The 21,908-nt window shown below is 36.8% G+C and overlaps 1 protein-coding gene across 2 annotated transcripts in view; it reads right to left on the reverse strand.

The window, feature by feature from the left end:
* The window catches only part of BDP1 (BDP1 general transcription factor IIIB subunit), a 95,774-nt gene extending 75,259 nt beyond the window's left edge, over positions 1 to 20,515 (reverse strand). Inside the window, exons 1-7 of one of the 2 annotated variants that reach the window (XM_082722929.1) lie at positions 19,518 to 20,515; positions 15,903 to 16,112; positions 13,449 to 13,558; positions 12,394 to 12,453; positions 10,503 to 10,631; positions 9,242 to 9,375; positions 8,035 to 8,129 (exon numbers count right to left, since the gene is read on the reverse strand). In XM_082722929.1, the coding sequence (XP_082579055.1) occupies positions 8,035 to 8,129; positions 9,242 to 9,375; positions 10,503 to 10,631; positions 12,394 to 12,453; positions 13,449 to 13,558; positions 15,903 to 15,932 (558 nt within the window). In that variant the 5' untranslated portion in view covers positions 15,933 to 16,112; positions 19,518 to 20,515. Of the gene's footprint in view, positions 1 to 8,034; positions 8,130 to 9,241; positions 9,376 to 10,502; positions 10,632 to 12,393; positions 12,454 to 13,448; positions 13,559 to 15,902; positions 16,180 to 19,517 lie in introns of both variants that reach the window. The other variant, XM_082722928.1, reaches the window with a different exon arrangement.
* Positions 20,516 to 21,908: the final 1,393 nt, after the last annotated feature.

Below are 21,908 nucleotides of genomic sequence, written 5' to 3' on the forward strand. Positions count from 1 at the left end.
GGCTCAGCACCGGGCATAAATGAAGTCTGCTTGAAAGTCTCTCTCACACACATTCCCTCTGCCCATCCCCCTTGCTCACATGTACATTTGTGCGTGTGTATGTGTGTGTGTGTGTGTGTCTCTCTAAAAAAATTAAAAAGTGGGGCACCTGGATGGTTCAGTCAGTTAAGCATCTTCTTTCGGCTCAGGTCACAATCCCAGGGTTGTGGGATCAAGCCCCATGTCAGGCTCCCTGCTCAGTGGGGAGCCTGCTTCTCCCACTCCCTCTGCAGCTCCCTGTGCCTGTGCTCTCTCTCTCTCTCTCAAATAAATAAATAAAATCTTAAATAGAAAAGAGTATCTGAAAAAAGTATCAAAAAAAGTAAAGAAAGTAAAGATTACATTTAAAAATAAAAAATAAACATTATAATAACAAATAATTCTATCCTAAATAATGTCTTTGCCCAGGGGCGCCTGCATGGTTCAGTGGGTTAAAGCCTCTGCCTTCTGCTCCAGTCATGATCCCATGATCCTATGGTCCTGGGATCAAGCCCCACATCAGGCTCTCTGCTCAGCAGGGAGCCTGCTCCCCACCACCCCGCCTGTCTCTCTATCTACTTGTGATCTCTGTCTGTCAAATAAATAAATAAAATCTTAAAAAAAATAACAATAATAATGTCTTTGCCCAGAGGCAAGCAGCTTAAGCCTCCAGCTTTAAATAATGAAAGGGGTGCCCAGGTGGCTCAAATGGTTAGACATCTGCTTTCAGCTCAGGTCATCATCTCCAGGTCATGATCTCCAGGTCCTGGGATTGAGCCACACGTCAGGCTCTAAAGCTCAGTGAGGGGTCTGCTTCTCCCTCTTCCTCTGCCTCTCCCCCTGCTTGTGTTCTGTCTCTCTCTCTCTCAAATGAAAAAAATTTTTAAAATAACTTATGAACCTCCTGAACCTCCTTATAATCTGAACCTCCTTGTAATCAACAGCATAAATCAGCAATAGAAGTGAAGTTTATAGAGAATACAAATAAAAAAAGTCAATTAGCCTGGTAATAGATCAAACTATAATCAATTAAGCTAACTACTATTAGTTTTTAAAAAACTAATATATTTGCATCAAGTTAAAATCTTATTATTTTAATGTTCTTTATGACATGGAAGAGAGACTGTAAAGAAACAACTAAGCAATTTTTGAATCAGGCAGTTTATCTTTAGAACCATCTTTATATTAAGGAACATTTCTTGATTATCTGAGCACTAAAGATTGCATCATTCTCAGCTGCACTCCAGATTACTTTAAGATGGAGATAGTTAAAGTTTAAGATTCCATCCAAAAGGGCCACCTGGGTGGCTCAGTGGGTTAAGCCGCTGCCTTCGGCTCGGGTCATGATCTCGGGGTCCTGGGATCGAGTCCCGCATCGGGCTCCCTGCTCAGCAGGGAGCCTGCTTCCCTTTCTCTCTCTGTCTGCTTGTGATTTCTCTCTGTCAAATAAATAAATAAAATCTTAAAAAAAAAAAAAAGATTCCATCCAAAAGTCATTAAAGTCTGTGTTTGAGAATGTCAAAAAATGCACACATACCCTGGAGGAGTAAATAATCACTAATCTCTCCCTTCTACAGATCAGCAGTCTAAAAGTTTTTACTGAAAATATAAAAATCAAAGTTTTTACTGGACAAAAACAGAGAACAATTAGAAGCAGCACTTCGTGGCCCCCTTCTTCCCTCTGAAAAAACCTAACCACTAACCTGTCTTTTAAAAAACACACTTTCTTGCCTTTCCTTACTGTTTATCACTCAAGGGCACATCTTTAAACTCTTCAGTTTAACCTGGCCCACTTTTTAAAAACTTCATAGGACTTCAACATCTTTTCATCTACAGGTTACCCTTCTTTTTCAATCTTTATCTTCTTCATAAAACTTATTACCAAGTAACACAGAACTTTTCAAAGATCATCATCTTTCCCCTATGAAGATTATTTTATTCTTTTTTTTTTTTTTTTAAAGATTTTATTTATTTATTCGACAGAGAGAGATCACAAGTAGGCAGAGAGGAAGGCACAGAGAGAGGAGGAAGCAGGCTCCCTGCTGAGCAGAGAGCCCGATGTGGGGCTCGATCCCAGGACCCTGAGATCATGACCTGAGCCGAAGGCAGCGGCTTAACCCACTGAGCCACCCAGGCGCCCGAAGATTATTTTATTCTTTAAACATCTCCTCAACAGGCTATCATCACTAAATTAAACATCCTGAAAGAAATGCAAATAGGCTTTAGGCATTATTCAATTTTAAAACAACAACACCATATTTTACCTAAATGGGAATATAACTGAGAACAATTTAAAAATTTTTTTTAATGTTTTAAATGTTTAAATTGTTATTCCATTGAATTTATAGGCAAGAACTATTCCAGACTAAATGAATCAACTATTTCCAAACACTGAACAATGGTAAGAGCAAAGAAAACCACAATCCCACATTTCCAGAGAGAATGGAAACATGTAAGATGTACCAGTGTTCACCCTGGCTCTCTGACTGGGCTACATTTCCTAAGCAATGAAAAGGAAATAAAGGCCAAAGGGAGCAGAACTTTCACTGAGCTAAGGAGATATAGAATCTTCAGGGGTTCTAGAGAAAAGACAGCTATTTAAAAGGGAAGCCTCCAAGAGGTGCCTGGGTGGCTCAGTGGGTTAAAGCCTCTGCCTTCAGCTTAGGTCATGATCCCAGGGAGCCTGCTTCCCTCTTTCTCTCTGCCTGCTTCTCTGCCTGCTTGTGATCTCTGTCTGTCAAATGAAAAATAAAACCTTTTAAAAAAAAGGAGGGGAGGGAGCCTCCCAAGCCCAGTAGAAGTATCCCCAGTAGAAGTAACCCCTCCATGAAGGGGTTGTTCTCTACTAGGAAGGAGAACAGAAGAAAGATAGTAGCAGCCAGACAACACAATGAGGGGAGAGAATCTTAGCCCACACAAATGGGAAGTTCATACCTGTTTACTTCAGACACCAGAATAGCCACAGTCCTTAGAGATAAGGACCACAGTCTTACAGCAGCCTTTCTCAATTGGGGTTCTAGCAGAATTAAATCCTAATTCCCTAAAACATCCCCTATACATAATGAATTACCTTCTCTCCTGTGCATCTAGAACAGTACTAATATGGTAGTCCTTGGAGAACATAGAAAACCGTAATTCAAATTATTTTCTATGATTCAGATGAGAAACCTAGAATAGGGACCAGTCCAGATTTGCCATATTAAAGCCTAAAACCAAGCCTTGAAAGGAACAAGGAGAGTTGGGAGAACATTAGCTACCCTTTAGAATAAAACAACACTCTTCAAAGGAAAAAAACAAACATAATCTAGACATTATCAAACATACCATCCACAATGTCTAGTACTCAATTAAAAAAAACTCCGTAAGACATGACAAAAGATACAAAAATGTGATACACAAGGAAATAAAAAGAGACTCAACAGAAATAGATCAACATGACATAGACATTGAAATTAGTAGACAAGAAAGTTTAAGCACCTGTTATAAATATGTTCAATAATTTAAAGGCAAATAAAGAATAGATAGGGAAATCCCAGCAGAAGAAAGGAAACTAAGATAAATAACCAAGTATTAATTACAGAAATGAAAACTATAACATGAGAAATGAAGCATTCACTGAATGGGCTTATATGCAGACTGAAGAAAGGAGAAGACAGGTTAGTCAACTTGTGAACACAGTAACGGAAACCAATATAAAAAAAATCAGAAAAACACGAACAGAGCTTTAGTAACCTAACACATATAAATGGAGTCCCAGAGAGCAAGAACAAAGTGGAAAAAATATTGAAAAGACACTATCCCTGGGCAAATCATAACCATACTGCTAAACACCAGAGTTAAAGAAAAAAAAATCTCAAAAATAGCCACAGAAAACAATTTATTACATACGAGGAAAGAATAACATAAATATGACTGATTGAAATACTAGAAGCCAATGGACAATGGAATGACAATTTTAGAACACTGAAAGCAATAACTTTCAAACCACCTACATATCCAGTAAAAATATCCTGCAAAAGTGAAGCTGAAACAGAGAACTTCAGATAAATCAAAACTGAGAGAAATTTTCAACAACTGACCTGACATTCAGACCTACAAAAAGAAATGCAAAGCATCAAAATTGGTGGCTAAATATTAAACATGGCTACAAATTAGAACTAGTTTCTCTTTTGTGCTCAACTCCCTTTAAGGATAAAAGACTATAAGCCAAAATAAGTTGGACATAAAATTGGGTAATGTAAAAATGAAACGCATAATAGCACAAAAGATGAAGGATAAATAGAATGTACTCTTAAGAGCTTAATTCTTGTGGAGTATGAAGTATAAAGAGTAAAATGGGTGGCTCAGTGGGTTAAAGCCTCTGCCTTCAGCTCAGGTCATGATCCCAGGGTCCTGGGATCGAGCCCCGCATCGGGCTCTCTGCGCTGCAGGGAGCCTGTTTCCTCCTCTCTCTCTGCCTGCCTCTCTGCCTACTTGTGATCTCTGTCTGTCAAATAAATAAACAAAATCTTAAAAAAAAAAAAAAAGTAAAATGGTACAAGAGAGAAAATTACACTAAATTATCTGAATAACCCAAAAGGAGGCAGCAAATGAGAACTGAAAAACAGATGGGTTAAGTGGGAAATAGTGAGATGGTAGACTTAAGTCCAATCATATCAATTATCACACTACAGTAAATCAATTATTACCTGGAAATGTACAACAGACATTTTGTCTTATTTTTATCAAAGGTCAAATAAGAATTCAATGAATACTTCCTCATCTCAGTCAGAAATGCAATCTATAATTAGATTAAATTAAAAGGTAGAGTGTCAGACTGGATAAATCGCTGGAGCCACCACAGAAAACAGTGTGGGTACTCCTCAAAAAAACTAAAAATAAAATGATCATATGATACAGCAATTCTACTTCTGGATCTTGACCTGAAAGGATAAAATCACTACAGTAAAAAGATAATAGTATCCTCATGTTCACTGCAGCATTATTTACAACAGCCAACACAATCCAGTGACAAATGAATAAAGAAAATGTGGCACATACGTGTGTGTATAGGAATATTATTCAGCCATCAAGAAAAAAATCCTGCTATTTGCAACATCACAAATGGACATTGAAAGCATTGTGCTAAATAAAATAAGGGAAAGACAAATGATGTATCATCAGTTCAACAACATAGTAAAAATGAGCACACCAAATAAAAGAACTTCATATATATCAAAAAGTAATAGATGTAAGCATAGAAACAGGCCAATCTATCTATAATCATGGTTGCAGATGTCAATTCTCTGTTAACTGACAGAACTAAATAACACATGCAACAACTACAGAGTACACACACATTTCAAGTGAGTGCACCAGGAATACTAAGTATGAAAGGTTTTAAAATAAACCTCATTAAATTCCAGAAAGATGGAAATTTTACAGATTATGTTATTTGACATTCACAATGGAACGAAGTTAGAAAACGGTAAGACATTTAGCAATGTCCCAAATATTTGGAAATTAAACAACACACTTCTAAATAACTGATCTGTAAAGTAAGAAATCACAAAGAAAACTAGACCATATTTTTAACTGAACAATGGAAACAAACTATCAAAACTTATGAAATGCAACTAAAGCAGTGCTCAGATAAAAATGTATAGATTTAAATGTCTAATTAGGAAAGAAAAAGAGCTTATAATCAATCTAACTTTTTTTTTTAAGATTTTATTTATTTGACAGAGAGAGAGAGACAGCAAGAGAGGGAACACAAGTAAGGGGAGAGGGAGAGGGAGAATCAGGCTTCTCACTGAGTAGGGAGCCAAACAGAGCCGAAGGCAGACGCTTAATGAATGAGCCACCCAGGTGCCCCTAAATTTTCATCTTAAGAAGCTAGCAAAAGAGAAAATTAAAAGCAGAGTAAACAGAAGAAAGGAAATATTAAAGAGTTAAAAAATGAAAATACACAAAAAACTGAAAACTTACAGCTACAAATTGGTTCATTAAAAAGATTTTGGAAGTCAAAATACCGTTAGCAAGACAAATGTAAAAAAAAGAGAGAGAAAAGAAAAACATCAATTATTGATCAAAGAAGACTATCCACCACACATTAAAAATTTCAGTAAACAGTATGAAAACGTCACACCTATAAATTAAAAAGCTGAGCATCAAAACTGACACAAGACAAAACTGAAAATCTGAGTATACCTATAGGTATTAAAGAAATTGAATTTATAATCAAAACTCTTCCTGCAAAGAAAATTACAGGCCCAGATGGTTTCACTGTTGAATTCTATCAACCATTAAAGGGGAAACACCACTAACCTTAAATCCATTCAAAGAGGGAACACTTTCCAATTCATTTTCTATGACCAGCATAATCCTAGTACCAAAACATTTTGGACAAAGAATTTTTAAAAATTGCAGAATATCCCTTGTGAACAAAAATGAAAAAAAATTTTAAAAAACCCCCGGGGCGCCTGGGTGGCTCAGTGGGTTAAGCCTCTGCCTTTGGCTCAGGTCATGATATCAGGGTCCTGGGATAGAGCCCCGCATCGGGCTCTCTGCTCAGCGGGGAGCCTACTTCCCCTCTCTCTCTGCCTGCCTCTCTGCCTACTTGTGATCTCTATCTGTCAAATAAATGAATAAAATCTTTTAAAAAAATAAATAAATAAAAATTAAAATTAAAAACTTAAAAAACCCTCAAGGAAATAAAGTAAAATTCAACATACAAAAAGATAATACAAGTCTGGTTCAACACTTAAAAATCAATATGACTGACTAGTCTATTTTCACTTTTCTATACTTTACCCAAAGACCTATAGGGACTATCCTAAACTTAGGGGAGAAATCTAAATAATTTTTGAGAGAAATAGTCTAGTGACAAATTTATCAGTCAAATTAGAAAGTTCCCCTAGACAATTTCTAGCTTTAACATTTTGTTCTTTACAAAGATCATTAGAAAAGGAACATAAATAATATGAACAATTCTTCGTCTTTTGCAGAAACAGAATAACCATTACACTGTACATACTCCAAATGCAAAGGATCCATGCCCAGTCTAGTTCAAAAAAAAAAAAAAAAATTTCCTAATATTCTTTTAATTAATGAAGGAAAAAACCCATGGTTGAATAAAGATCTCACTATAAATTGGAAATTAATTGGAAACTGAAAATTCAATTGGAAATTGAAAATTACAGGGGCACCTGGGTGGCTCAGTGGGTTAAGCCTCTGCCTTCAGCTTAGGTCATGATCTCAGGGTCCTGGGATCAAGTCCTGCATTGGGCTCTTTGCTCAGCAGGAAGCCTGCTTCTTTCTCTCTTTCTCTCTCTCTCTCTCTCTCTCTCTCTCTCCCTCTGCCTGCCTGTCTACTTATGATCTCTCTCTGTTAAATAAATAAATAAAATCTTAAAAAAAAAAAAAAAAGAGAGAGAAAATTACAGCAACATAGTGCACTCAAATGCACTCTATCCCAGGAAACCTGTAATTCAGTTTCTCACAAAATGAACAATAAAACAGAGAATGCTTATTCTTTCAGGCATATTAAAGCACTAATTTACACCACTGTTGTTGTTAATAGTGTTCCCAACTGTCCAGAAAGTTAAGGTAGCCTAGGAAAACAATGGTTAATTCAGATTGAGAATTATTTAACTTAAAATGTTTCTCTCCATGCCTTCCAAGGAATTCAGAAACACATTGTGTTCAGAAGCTAACCCAAATATTCTGGTCTATTTATTCTCCCTCCTCATTACTTAGTTCTTCTTTTATCTTAATTTCTTTGGTTTTATTGGTACTCCCTCAAATCCATTTCCGAAGTGGGCAACACCTAAATAAGATAATGTGCTAAAACTAAGGAGGATGTACTCATATTAGAATTGAGGAACATTTCATTACTTTCTGAGCTATAAAGGGGAAAGTTCTACCCAAAACACTGTATTGAACAAGGATGGACTGAGATTTAAATAAAGTTAAAAAAAAATAGTATTAGTAATTTTTGGACCTTTCCAATCAGTGAATGTAATGAGTTTACTTTACCTTAATTTCTATCCTTGCTCTGTGAGGAAAAAGCTGTCCGATCATAGAAAAGTCAGTTCCTACCATGCTGATGGCTAAAAAAAACATATCTGTTTCTGTAAAAATAAAAGATTTAGAAAGAATGAAAATTAATATCAGTATGTCAGAGGAAAAAAATCTTAAATTAAGTATATATTTTGAGTTAAAAATAAATTTGAGAGTACTTAAATATTATTTAAGAAATCTTCAATTTTATTGCAAAGAACTTGATGAATCTAAATACCTCTAAACTTTTATACAGAAACATGATAAAAGAAATTTGCATGTTCATACCAAAGCAGCTGGAATAAAATAAAAAAGACTACAACATTCTGGTCTCCAAGTGACCAAAACTGTCAGTCACAGCCAATAAATTATCGCTTTAATGGAAGCAAATGAGATGCGCTAATTAGTATAGGAAAGAAAGTAGCTTAAAAAAAACACAGAAGAAACTACTAATAGAAGTAACTTCAACAGAATAGGATTGGGGAAGTCAGAGGAGGGAAGTATAGAATCTTTCTTGTTGCCCTGTATCAGTCTGTTGTTTTTTACTTTTTTCCCAAAACAGCCTGCATTATTTTTATAAGAATAAGCAATATCATTCAATAGGTATTACGAGCTTTTTTAACAGCCTAATTTTTACAAACTTTATTATACAACGAAGGTATAACATTATTATGAGTATTAAAAACACTAATAATTTTCCATTAAAATGTTATTTTTTATACAGGGATTTGACAGGAAAATTCCGGCCCAGATGACCACAATGCTAATTCCTAAAATACTAAGATAAAGCCAGAAATACAGTTCTATAATATTGGGAGAGAAAGCCCCACTGGAAGGTGCCAATAAAAGTAGCTATAGAGAAAATAATACAGTTTGTGTTTTATTTACTTACAGAAAATAATTCACTTTATTTCAAATAAATAACCTATACAATTTAAAATGAAAATTAGTGGGGCACCTGGGTGGCTCAGTGGGTTAAGCCTCTGCTTTCGTTCGGCCCAGGTTATGATCTCAGGGTCCTGGGATGGAGCCCCGCCTTGGGCTCTCTGCTCAGTAGAGACCCCACTTCCCCCTCTCTCTGCCTACCTCTCTGCCTACTTGTGATCTCTCTGTCAAATAAATAAATAAAATCTTTTTTAAAAAATAAATAAATAAATAAATAAATAAAATGAAAATTAGTTACCTTTATTTGACCATGGTTTAGAATAATAGTTTTTCCTAAAGCTGGAATATGTAGTTGTAGAACCACGTTCAAATATGGGATCATTTTCCTCAACCACACAGGGACCTTTTGTTCTTAAAACTTCTACAGTTAAACTGAAAAAGACACATTTTTAAATAGATCTGCTCTAAAAGCAAAAAAAAAGAAAAGAAATGATATCTGAATAGTTATCTTTTGAAGCCATGGCAGAATCATATCAAAAAAGTATAATTATGAGATATGCATATTTTCTAAGAATCTATTAATTTTCACTTGAAATGTGATTGCCCAGGAATAAATATAAATGCTAACATTTTTCCAAAATCCTTATCAGCAATATAAAATTTACACATTATCTTTGAGCCACCAAAAAATTATGTTTTATTAACCTCTGAATGTCTCCTATATTTAATATCCATTTTCTTATACTAGACCCATCAGAAAATATCAAGAAATATAAGTATTTGATAATAATGTTCTATGTTCCTATACACAAAGCAGTTAAATGCTTTTAACTATTTAATGGCCAGTAAAATCATTATCACAACAAAAACACACAAAAACAATTACTAATAGTATTGCATTAATGTTTAATTATCATAGAATTTTATATGCTATAAAAAGACTTTTTAACTAACTAAACTGTTGGAAGGCTATCACCCTTTTCCTATTTACTTACTACCTATGAATTTATTTTCTTTTTAAAAAAACATACTTTGGACAAACAACAAAGTCCACAATGTCAAATTTGAAAAATTTAATGTTATAATTGAAAAATTAAACTACAAGGTGAATTAAACATTGTCAAAACAGAAATCATAGAATATTAAACCTATGATTTGTTCCATTTTCATTACTTATCAGACAATAAAACATGGTAGTAGTTAATACAAAAACCTGAATTTTGACTTCAAGACAATTTTTGAAATCTATCATCAGTAGAGGCCAGCATATGATTAGTTCAGTAGCTCATCCCAATTACCAGTAAAGATAGTAAACAATGGATGGTAGGCTAATGGATGATAGATCAAGAGTACTATCTTCTCATGTAAAACATAGCATAAAAATTCCTAAAAATTATAAATGAATCTAACTCACTTTTCCATTTACAACATCTGTTACAAAAATTTAAAAAATCAGTGTCTAAGTGACAATGACTGATGCGGAAACACTCTCTCTCATTAAACAAAGCACATTTGTTCTCAAGTTTGAAACCACAGTCTTTTTTGTTTTTTAAACTTACCTTTCTTCATCCAAAATAATGGAACCATCTTCTGCCACTTTTACTCGAGGAACCAGCAATGGCCCGTCATCCACCTCTTCTTCTAGTTCTTCATTATCTGCAGTATCAGGAGTACTCTTACCTTCTTGCCTACCAAATGGAAAGACAGGATAATTCATATATCCATGAGAAGTATTTTCTGAATACTATGAACTTGTGAAATAAATTACTTCAAATTCTACCTTCTATTTCCAACTTTCCCTATAACCTAAATGAAAAAATTCATGTTAAGGACAGGGCTATAAGATTTTTCTAATTCTATCCAGTAGCATTTATTAAAAAGCCTCACTTTTTGAAAATAAAGAAACTCACTTTTGAAAATAAAGAAAAAAACTCTCATGTTCTCTGTTCCAACAGAGTATCAGATAAACCAAATAGATACTGGGGAATTCACACACATACACTCACACACACACACACCCCCTTACAGTTATAAAGCATTAGTTTGCAGATCATTCTATTAACTCTTCATAAAAATCCTTGGGGATTAGTATTTTCTTTTTTTTTTTTTTAAGATTTTTTAAAATTTATTTGAGAGAGAAAGAGAGCAAACGAGCATGAGAGGAAGGGAGGGAGAGGGAGAAGCAAGCTCTCCACTGAGCAGGGAGCCCAATGTGGGGCTTGAAACCAGGACACCAGGATCACGACCTGAGCTGAACGCAGATACTTAACCAACTGAGCCACCCAGGCCCCCATGCATTAGTATTTTCAAACCCATTTGAGGTTTGTAGTAGATAAATAATCTTTGCTTTAGATTTCACAACAATAAAGGCAGACCAAGAAGCTAAACACAGTTTCCCAAATAATAATTCTGAATACCATATACCTTACATTCAACTACATGGTCGTCTTAAGGTTTTACATAAGCAAACATAACCCATAAATCTATAAAAATATAGCCTATTATAAAGTCTAAGACTTTTGCTTTAAAACGATATAAATTCTAAGCAAAACATCAATCATTACTTAATAACCTTTGAAATAACAACCAAAAATCCCAATGTTTCTGGCAATTTTCCATAATCCCCCCATCCTGAATTTCAAAACTACATTAACTTCCCAGGAAGCCTCTTGGAGACATTTCCTAGTAGTAAGGGAACATTACTGTGCAGCGTAGAAGGCAACAACAGACTCTCTACTGGCATCAAAACTATAAAAAGAAAGGAAAGAGGGGTGCCTGGTTGGCTCATTGGGTTAAGCCTCTGCCTTCGGCTCAGGTCAGGATCTCAGGGTCCTGGAATCAAGCCCCACATCGGGCTCTCTGCTCAACAAGGAGCCTTCTTTCCCCTCTCTCTCTGCCTGCCTCTCTGCCTGCTTGTGATCTCTCTCTCTCTGTCAAATAAATAAATAAAACCTTTAAAAAAAAAAAAAAGAAAAGAAAGAAAGAAAGGAAAGAAAAGGAAAAAGAAAAATATATACATGCTTATTTGGAGAGACATAGAATGAAACTAGAAAGATACATTAAAAAAACAGTAACATTTGTTGCCTCCACAGAAGAACAAGACAGAAAAACAGATTTGGAAGATTTTTCTCAGTATACTTTTGTTCCCTGTGGTTTCTGTACAACTGTATTATATCATTATTCTAAAACAAAACAAAATCCTTTTTAATTCTGAAAGCTTTAACTGAAATCATACCACTGACCATTTCCATATATAATACACAAACAGTGTGGACCTTTCATTTTGATTTAAATCAAGCATTAACTTTTATTTTTGTTATTCTACTTAAACATTCCTATCCCATGTGACTTGACTATAACAAAAAGCATTATTTGATTTCATTTTTTAAAAACTCTACCCCCCAAAGAATTTATTTAAAAAAAAAACAAAACAGTACAATAAATGCTTACTCTCTTGTCTGGACTGGTGTCAAAGATTTTTCAGTTTTCTTTTCTTGCTCCAGGGAAGAACTAACAAATAAATAACACTTGTTTTTAAATATGTAAAAAGATTTAATATTTAATATAAAAAATTCTTTTAAGTAATTCACACATCATGTCTATTCTATCCATCACCAAGAAAGAAATTATTTTAACTTGTTTTTTTAATGATACATCATAACATCATTATTAATGACAGTGTGTGGTCCAAGAGTCAATTTCTCAGTCAAAAACTTTTGTCATCAAGTATAAATAATCTGATGATTCACAGACCTGTACCCCTGAAGCAAGTAATACATTATACGTTAACAAAAAAAAAAAAGGATAAATAATTTGCTACACTCTAAGTAGAGAATGTTTTTACTCTCTAATTCCTTAGCAAAAGGAGGCTCTCTTAGTCCTAAGGACTAAAGCAACTCAGCCGTGGCTTTTCTCCCAACCCTTAGATGTCAAATAATGCAAAACCTAGGTCTTTGGCCCTTCCTTCACTGGGCCAAAGACCTGCTGAACCTGAAAAAGGCTATACTGAAAACATGGCACTATTCCTACATCCACCGGCTAAACCATGAAGAACATACACTGAAATTTATTATAAACCATCTCCTTCTCCAGGCTAACTTGATTAAAGAAGCTTTGTTCTTGGAGAACTTGTTAATCAAATGCCACTATATTTAATTAGGAGGTAGGGCACAAAAATCTGACCATTCCTTTAGATTCAGGTTATAGTGTACAAGAAATAGAATCCGTAATATCGATTAGAGAAAAGCTGTTTAGTTGGTTTTACAACAACTTAGTAATATAGGAAAAGAAACTTACTTTTTAATCTCAGAAGTAAAGGATACCATCCCAAGAAAGCAGTTACCTGAAATACCACTAAGTTTTGTTTAAAAATTCTCTCTAAAAGAACATTGTATGTGCTATAAATCTTATCAACATGCTTTTGGAAAACACTGAAACTCTACTCTAAAAGTGATACTTAAGTCACTATACACTCTAAGAAAGGAAAACAAGTAAAGTTTACTTACGTCATTGGATTATTATCTGGCAGGTAATATATGAAATCTCTCATAGTCATTTTTGAACGATCTGGTGGCTTCTGACTTTCATTTATGGCATACTTGTTTTTCCATTGCTTCTATTACACGCAAACACATACAAAGATCCACTTTTATTTTACAAATATGGAAGAATTTCACATGTACTATACTCCAAGGTATAGCTCACTGCTGCATTCATTCCAAGTGATTTAATATTATTCCTACCACAATTATTCCTAATTTAAAGAAAAATTTCTTCAAGTGAATGTTAAAAAGTTGTAGTGCATCAAGGAACCTTAAAAACAAAAGTCTCCAGGACTGGACAAAAGCTCAATGTATAAATCATATAAATGTCTTCTAACTATAGGAGTTTACTAAGAATTTATAAACATACAGCCTTTTTTTTAACATTACAGTGAATTGGATTTTGTGAGTTTCATAAAATTCTTGAAGCAAATGTTTAATTTTTTAGTTCCCCAGAATAAATCTACCTAAGCAGATTCAATAAACATAGAACATCTGGAAAGACTTCAATTTTAGGGGAACAGATTCAAATCCCACTGGTGTTTGACACAAAGCAAGTAACATCTATGAGCCTATTTCCATCTGTGTAAAACAGTGATGTGTACTTAACAAATGTAATAGAATAAAAAGCACCATGTTAAGCGCCTTCCTCTTAATTAAAAAGGGCATTCTGGGCTAAAATTAATAAGTCAGGAAATGACAGATGTTCGTGAGGATGCAGAGAAAGGAAAATGAATCCTCCTACCCTGTTGGTGGGAATGCAAGCTGGTGCAGCCACTCTGGAACACAGTATGGAGCCTCCTCAAAAAATTGAAAATAGGGGCCTGGGTGGCTCAGTGAGTTAAGCCTCTGCCTTTGGCTCAGGTCATGGTCTCGGGGTCTTGGGATCAAGCCCCTCATTGGGCTCTCTGCTCAGCAGGGAGCCTGCTTCCCCCTCTCTCTCTGCCTGCCTCTCTGCCTGCTTGTGATCTCTCTCTGTGTCAAATAAATAAATAAAATCTTAAAAAAAAAAAAAAAGTTGAAAATAGAGCTACCCTACAACTCAGCAATCGCACTGCTGGGTATTTAACCTGAAGGTACAAATGTAGTGATCCGAAGGGGCATGTGCACCCAAATGTTTATAGCAGCAATGTCCACAATAGCCAAACTATGGAAAGAGCCTACATGTCCATCAACAGATGAACAGATAAAGATGTGGTATGTATATACATACATACATACATACATACATAAACACACACACACACACACACCATGGAATACTATGCAGCCATCAAAAAAGGAACCCAAATCCTGCCATTTGTAATGACGTGGATCGAACTAGAGGGTATTATCCTAAGCGAAAAAATCAATCCGAGGGGTGCCTGGGTGGCTCAGTGGGTTAAAGCCTCTGCCTTCGGCTTGGGTCATGATCCCAGGGTCCTGGGTTCAAGCCCTGAATCAGGCTCTCTTGCTTGATAAGCCTAATGATTCACAAACCTGTACCCTTGAAGCAAATAATACATTATGTGCTAATAAAAAATTTAAAAATTTTTAAAATAAATAAATAAATAAAAAGGGCATTCTGTATTTAAGAATAAGAGCTAATATGTTTTGGGCTCTTACTATCAGCAGAAAAGTAGTCTAAATGTGTTTTACACGTACAAGCTCATCTAATCTTTACAACCTCCAATGAGATACATACTATCATCAGTCTTATTTTACAGATGAGGACACAGAAAAATTAATTAAATTTTTCAAGGTTACATAGTAAGCAACGACTCTAAGATTCAAATCTTAAGTATCTAACTGCAGATTTATATGCTTCTCTATTGGTACAGTGCCCTTTTCAAAAAATAACCTATCTTTAAGATTAAAAGATAGTCTTAAAAAAAAAAAATGGAAGAAGACAGACTCTACACATACGTGCAAATGTTTCCCATTTATAAATTCCATATTGTCAACTTAGAAAATATTACCAATTCATTTTGCTCAAGTATATTTGTCTTAATTAAAACAAACAGAACGCATGTCACTTGGACATCATGAAAAACCAGACTGAAGATTTATTTTATAAATATACTTGGTATACTTTTTATGTATGTATATGTACAGAACTTCTATTTGTGGCCTTCACCAAAAACAATGAAAGATATAGATGAATATATAAAAATTAACATAGTGGGGGAAAAAGTTTATTAAGTCCACTGTGCTTATTAATCAATCAGTTAACAAAAGGGATATTGACTGATGAATTACAGACCTGTACTCCTGAAACAAGTAATACATTATATGTTAATAATAAAAACAAAAACAAAAGGGATATGAATTGATTATGCTCCATTAAATGCTGTAGATATTTTTACTCCAAATGATGCCTAACAGAAAAACAGAATTCTAGCAGGGACTGGTCAAAATGTGATTTTTTGTCTCCCTTACCTTCTCTTTCCTCAATTCTTCTTTTAACATTTCTCTTAGTTTCTGGGCTTTATATAATCGATATCTGTCTGAACATGGCTGTTTCTCTTTTGTTGAAACAGGGTTCGGCTGTGCAACTTCTTGATTAACTGTAGATAAGGGATGAGATTCTGAAGGAACAGTGACACCAGGCTTAACCAGAGTAGGAGTACTTGATATTCTCTTTCTTCTCTGTGAAACAGTAGAGGAAGATTTACTGGATTCTTCAACATAATTCTCACTGTCAGTCTTTTCATCACTGTTGAAATTTTTAAAAAAGAAAAAAAAAAGAGTACCATGGATCTTTTATATTCTAGTTTTAAAAAACTAGCCTGGTGAAAATCTAAAACAATAGAACCTCATTATTAAAAAACTCAATGACTTGAGATATACAGTAATCATGACAGCAATTGCAATAAAAATTTTATTTAGTAAATGTTTTTAATAGATATATTAATTCTAAAAAGACTACTGATCTTTTTCAAACTTCAAATCCCGTAGGACAATAGAACATATTGTTTCATGCTCACGCTAACTCTTTCAAGGAAAACAAAAGGCCAAGTTAAAAATTAAAGTTTAATTACCCTATTTTGAACCACTAGATAACTGACAAATGTTCTTCTTTATAATCTATACTAACATCCTCCTGAACTGACCTAAATTACTGAAATTTTACTCTATCAACCTAAGATCAGCCAAACCAAACATACAAAACTTCAAACTTCTAAAATACCTTTACTGCAGTACTTGAGAATATTCATTTAGCTTCATTAATCAAACCAAGTATTATATGGAGCAGAAATCATTTATCTTTTGTTGGGTAACTAGTTACACAGCTATCAAACTCCTTACTCAAAGAAAGTACTCAGTCACTCCAAATTACATAGTAGGTATATAGCTCAGACTGGATATACGTATTTCAGGAATGGCCTGAAAGGAAATTAAGTCAAAAAGATACAAGGGGGGCGCCTGGGTGGCTCAGTGGGTTAAGCCGCTGCCTTCGGCTCAGGTCATGATCTCAGGGTCCTGGGATCGAGTCCCACATCGGGCTCTCTGCTCAGCGGGGAGCCTGCTTCCTCCTCTCTCTCTCTGCCTGCCTCTGCCTACTTGTGATCTCTCTCAGTCAGATAAATAAATAAATAAATAAATAAATTTAAAAAAAAAAAAAAAAAGATACAAGGGTTAGGGACACCTGGGTGGCTCAGTGGGTTAAAGCCTCTGCCTTTGGCTCAGATCATGATCTTGGGGTCCTGGGATGGAGCCCCACTTTAGGCTCTCTGCTCAGCAGGGAGCCTGCTTCCCCCCACCCTCTCTCTGTCTGCCTCTCTGCCTACTTGGATCTCTGTCAAATAAATAAATAAAATCTTAAAAAAAAAAAAGATAAGAGGATTTAAAATTAAAAGCAGATGAGGCGTCTGGGTGGTTCAGCAGGTTAAGTGCCTGCCTTGGGCTCAGGTCATGATCCCAGTCCCAAATGAAGTTCCCTTCTCAGCAGGGAGTCTGCTTCTCCCTCTCCCTCCATGTGCTGTGTCTCTCTCTCTGTGGAATAAATAAATAAATAAAATCTTAAAAAAATATATTAAAAGTAGTCCACACTTGCAGCACCTGTGTGGCTCAGTTGGTAAAGAATCTGCCTTCCTCTCAGGTCATGATCCCCAGGTCTGGGATCAAGTCCCATGTCGGGCTAGCTGCTCAGTGGGGAGTCTGCTTCTCCTCTCCCCCCATCCCTTCTCCTCTCCTCCCGCTTGTGCACGCTCTCTCTCTCAAATAAATAAATAAAACCTTCAAAAGGGAAAAAAAAAAAGTAGTCCACACTTTCATGTTATGATTAGTTTTATATAAAAGTGGAAAACAGGGATGCCTGCATGGCTCAGTGGTTAAGCATCTGCCTTGGGCTCAGGTCATGATTCCAGGGTCCTGGGATAGAGCCCTGAATCTGGCTCTTTGCTCAGCGGGGAGCCTGCCTTTCCCTCTGCCTGTTGCTCCCCCTATCTGTGCAAGCGCTCTCTCTCTGACAAATAAATATATAAACTCTTAAATATAAATAAATACAAGTGGAAAACGCCTTAACCTATAGAATAATCGTCCCAAGAAATCTCCATTTCTTTGAAGTTTTCTTTTTTTTTTTTTTTTAATAATCTCTACACTCAACATAGTGCCCAAACTTACAGCCCCAAGATTAAGAGTTGCATGCTCTTCTGAGTAAGTTAGCCAGGTACCCAAAAATTGTCCAATTTAAATTCATATCTCAGCCTTTATAACGTGATACATGCACCATGTACATTTCACCCAATTATGCTGAAACCACAAGGACAAAATATACATCCTATATTTTTATCACGTATTTTTACAACTGCAAAGACCACCAAAATAAAGGTAAAAAAAAAAAAAAAAAACAAATATACTCCCCATATGCCAACTCCAAGAAACCAAATATCCTCAACCTCAAATGTCTCAAGACTACAGAACCTGAGTAATTTATTAAATTATCAAACCTCACACACTTATATGTAATTAACAGGATCTCTTCAAACTTAACAGTGACTAATATTTATATTTCCTTTTTTAGAGAAATTTTGAAAAAGTATTCACACAAAAAACTTGTAAGCTACTAATCATCACTAAGCTGGCAAAATAACACCTTATCACCAGCACCAGTACAAGCCAAAAGTTTGGCCAAAAAGAAAGGGAGTAAAATTTCCACCTTTCTGTCAGAGCATACAGAGAATTTATACCATCTCATTGTCATTTAATAGGGTCAGGTTTTATTGCTTTCCTCACATTCACATTACAGAAACAGGGGTTATTAGCAGCCCAACATGTCTTAACTTTAATTACTTTCTTAATTACTACCATCGCATTTATTTTTTTTCATCGCATTTATTTTAAACAAACAACTTTTTGTAGGCAACTATTCTGCCATGTCCTATGCAAGACAGTTTATGTCAGTTTTTTCTAAACTCCACAATAACTCTCCAAAGCACGTTAGTATTATCTCCATTTTAGAGTAAGTAAATTCTGCCTGGCCAAGTCTGACAAACTGTTAAATTAAGAAAAAAATCCTAAATCCAAATGTGGCACTGGCACATGCTTTTCCCTTCAGAAAACATGACCACTATAAAAGGGCACGCCCTCAAAGAAAAGCAAATAACCACATCTCCTTTCCACTGACACAAATTAGCAGAACCAAAGTAACATTGGTCTTTTAAAAATAATGTTTTTAAAATTTTAAAAACTACTTAACCTCCTCCGTGTACTCCGGAAGAATAAAAACTACGGTAAAGTAATCTAAGCTAATGAACATTACCAAGTGTGGATACTTTTCACTTCAAAACTGTTACATGTGGATTCTTCCCACCACGTTTTGAAGACATGGTCCTCTCCCCGGGAATCTACAAACCTTAACAAAATCCACATTTGCCACACCTTGTGGACAGAACGACAAACTGCAGTTGGGAGTAGGTTCATAGGGCCTCAACTCTTAAGGCTTAATGCAGGCGACGGAAGACTCCTACGGTAAATCCATCTGGTCAGCTTCCAGGTGACAGCCCCATAGAGGCGGGGAAGAGGAAAATGCTCCCCACCGCATGCACTTACCTGCTCTTGGGAGCCTTTTCTTGGGGTTCAGATCCCCCGCAATCCACCGGGGGCACATCTGTAGACTCCGCTGGCTTCGGGGAGGAGGCCGCTGCAGGATCCTGGGGCCTGGGCGCCTCTTGTCCACGCTGGGGGTTGGGGGCGGTGGAACCCCTGGCGCCTACACCAGGCCTGACATTCGGCTTCACGCTAAGGCGTGCCCTGCGGAACATGGCGGAGCCAGGGGGCCCGGGGAGGCGGCCCCAAGGCCGCTCTCAGCCCCGAGCCCCGGCCGCTGCCCGGAGAAGGGATTAAGAACTACGCCCTTTCCACACAGCCACGCCACCAGTCCAGCCGGGAGCTACCGCAGTTTCTCACCCCCGCCGCCTCCTCCTTCCTCCCGCCGCCGCCTCTTCTTCATGACCCTGCTGCACTAATAGCTAAGTTTCCCCCCAGTACCTTGCTTCCCCGCCCTCGTAGGGCGCCGGAACTGATGACGCCATCAGCCGGCGCCGCGGAAGAACGTAAGACGCACAGCTCCCGGAGCCATGGTAACTGTCAAACTATAGAGTCTCTAGTAAACCGGAAATTGGGATGCACGGTGAACCCCTCTCACCTCATCAGGAATCCTTAGGTGTTACTGAAAGGAGGGGAAGGAGGTAGTCAAGCCCCTCAGCCCAAACCTTTCGGAGACTATGAAAATCATGGGGCGCCTGACTGGCTCAATCAGAAAAAGTGTGGGACTCTCGTGCAAGCCCCACATTGGGGGTAGAGATTACTAAAAAACAATTTTTTAAAAAAAAACTTTTTTTAGGGGCGCCTGGATGGCTCAGTGGGTTAAAGCCTCTGCTTTCAGCTCAGGTCATGATCTCAGGGTCCTGGGATCCACTCCCCATCGGTCTGTCTGCTCCGCGAGGAGCCTGTTTTCCCCCCTTTCTCTCCGCCTGCCTCTCTGCCTACTTGTGATATCTCTCTCTCTCTGTCAAATAAATAAATCTTAAAAAAAAAAAAACTTGAAAAAAAAGGTGTTGTATAGTAGTTCCTGTTCACCAGCACATCCCCAGAACTTAGAAATTCTAAATTGAGTAGAACATAAATTACAAATTCAGGTATGAAGAAACTGGTAAATTACTTCCTAGAAGGGGAGCTAGATTTCTGGACCATGTTGTGGGAGAAAGACCACTCACTGTATACCTTTGTGTACTTTTTAATACATCTGTTCAAAAATTATTATAGTTAAAACTATATAGTTAGAATAAATTAGCATAAGTATTCCTAATCTGCTTCAGAAAATAGAAATAGAGCAATAAACAAGACACTCTGAGTTGGGGAGAAAAAAATACAACAAAAGAACAAGATAATTTAAGAATTTATTAAATGCTATGAAACAAATGTAAAGGGTACTATGACAGGCACACCTGGGTGGCTCAGTCGCTTAAGCACCTGCCTTCCTGGTGGGTCATGATCTCAGGATCCTGGGATAGAGCCCCGCATCCAGCTCCCTGCTCAGCAGGGAACCTGTCAATCCCCCTACTTGTGCTGTCTCTCTCTCTGTCAAACAAATAAATAAAATGTTTAAATAAGTAAAGTGTACTATGACAGAGATTAATGGAAGCCTGGCTTATTTTAGGTAGGATGGTTAGGCTTCTAGAATGTCAGGAAAAATGGCCATAGATGAGATTGGCCTTACACACTATGAGCCAGTTTTCGAACTTGCAGTATAAATTCTCTGACTCGTTGCAACAGAGAGGCCGGACATCCTTCATGGAAGGACAAGATTTTTTTTTTTAAGATTTTGTTTATTTATTTGTCAGAGAGAGAGCGAGCGAGAGCGAGCACAGGCAGACAGAGTGGAAGGCAGAGTCCGAGGGAGAAGCAGGCTCTCTGCGGAGCAAGGAGCCCGATGTGGGACTTGATCCCAGGACACTTGGATCATGACCTGAGCCAAAGGCAGCTGCTTAACCAACTGAGCCACCCAGGCGTCCCTGGAAGGACAAGATTTAACAAAAAATCCTGCTACATTAATAACAAAATGTCAAAGGAATTAAATCCTTTATTAATTAATCCTTGCTATGTCATCAAGAAGGAGAAAGAAAGGCAAGTGTTTTTGAGAGTAAGATAACAAGGATGGAAAGCACAGAAGAGAGAAGAGATTCCTTTCAAACTGGAAAGAAACTGGAGGTCTGTAGATTCTGTGGGTTCCCTCCGCGACCCCGGGGGAGGGAACAGGGCTTCAGATACACCTAGAGAAGCTCCAGAACTTAACAAAGAAACCCCTACTAAAGATGTTTCAGGAATGTTGGAACCACTACCAGGACCACAGGGCTTTGCACAATATATTCTGGTACAAGGGCACATTGCCTTTCCCCAAATGTTCTGTTGCACCTCAGAATCTAGGGCATTCCCACAATT

Source organism: Mustela nivalis (genome assembly GCF_964662115.1).
Source record: "Mustela nivalis genome assembly, chromosome: 3".
In the NCBI taxonomy this organism is placed as follows: Eukaryota; Metazoa; Chordata; class Mammalia; order Carnivora; family Mustelidae; genus Mustela; species Mustela nivalis.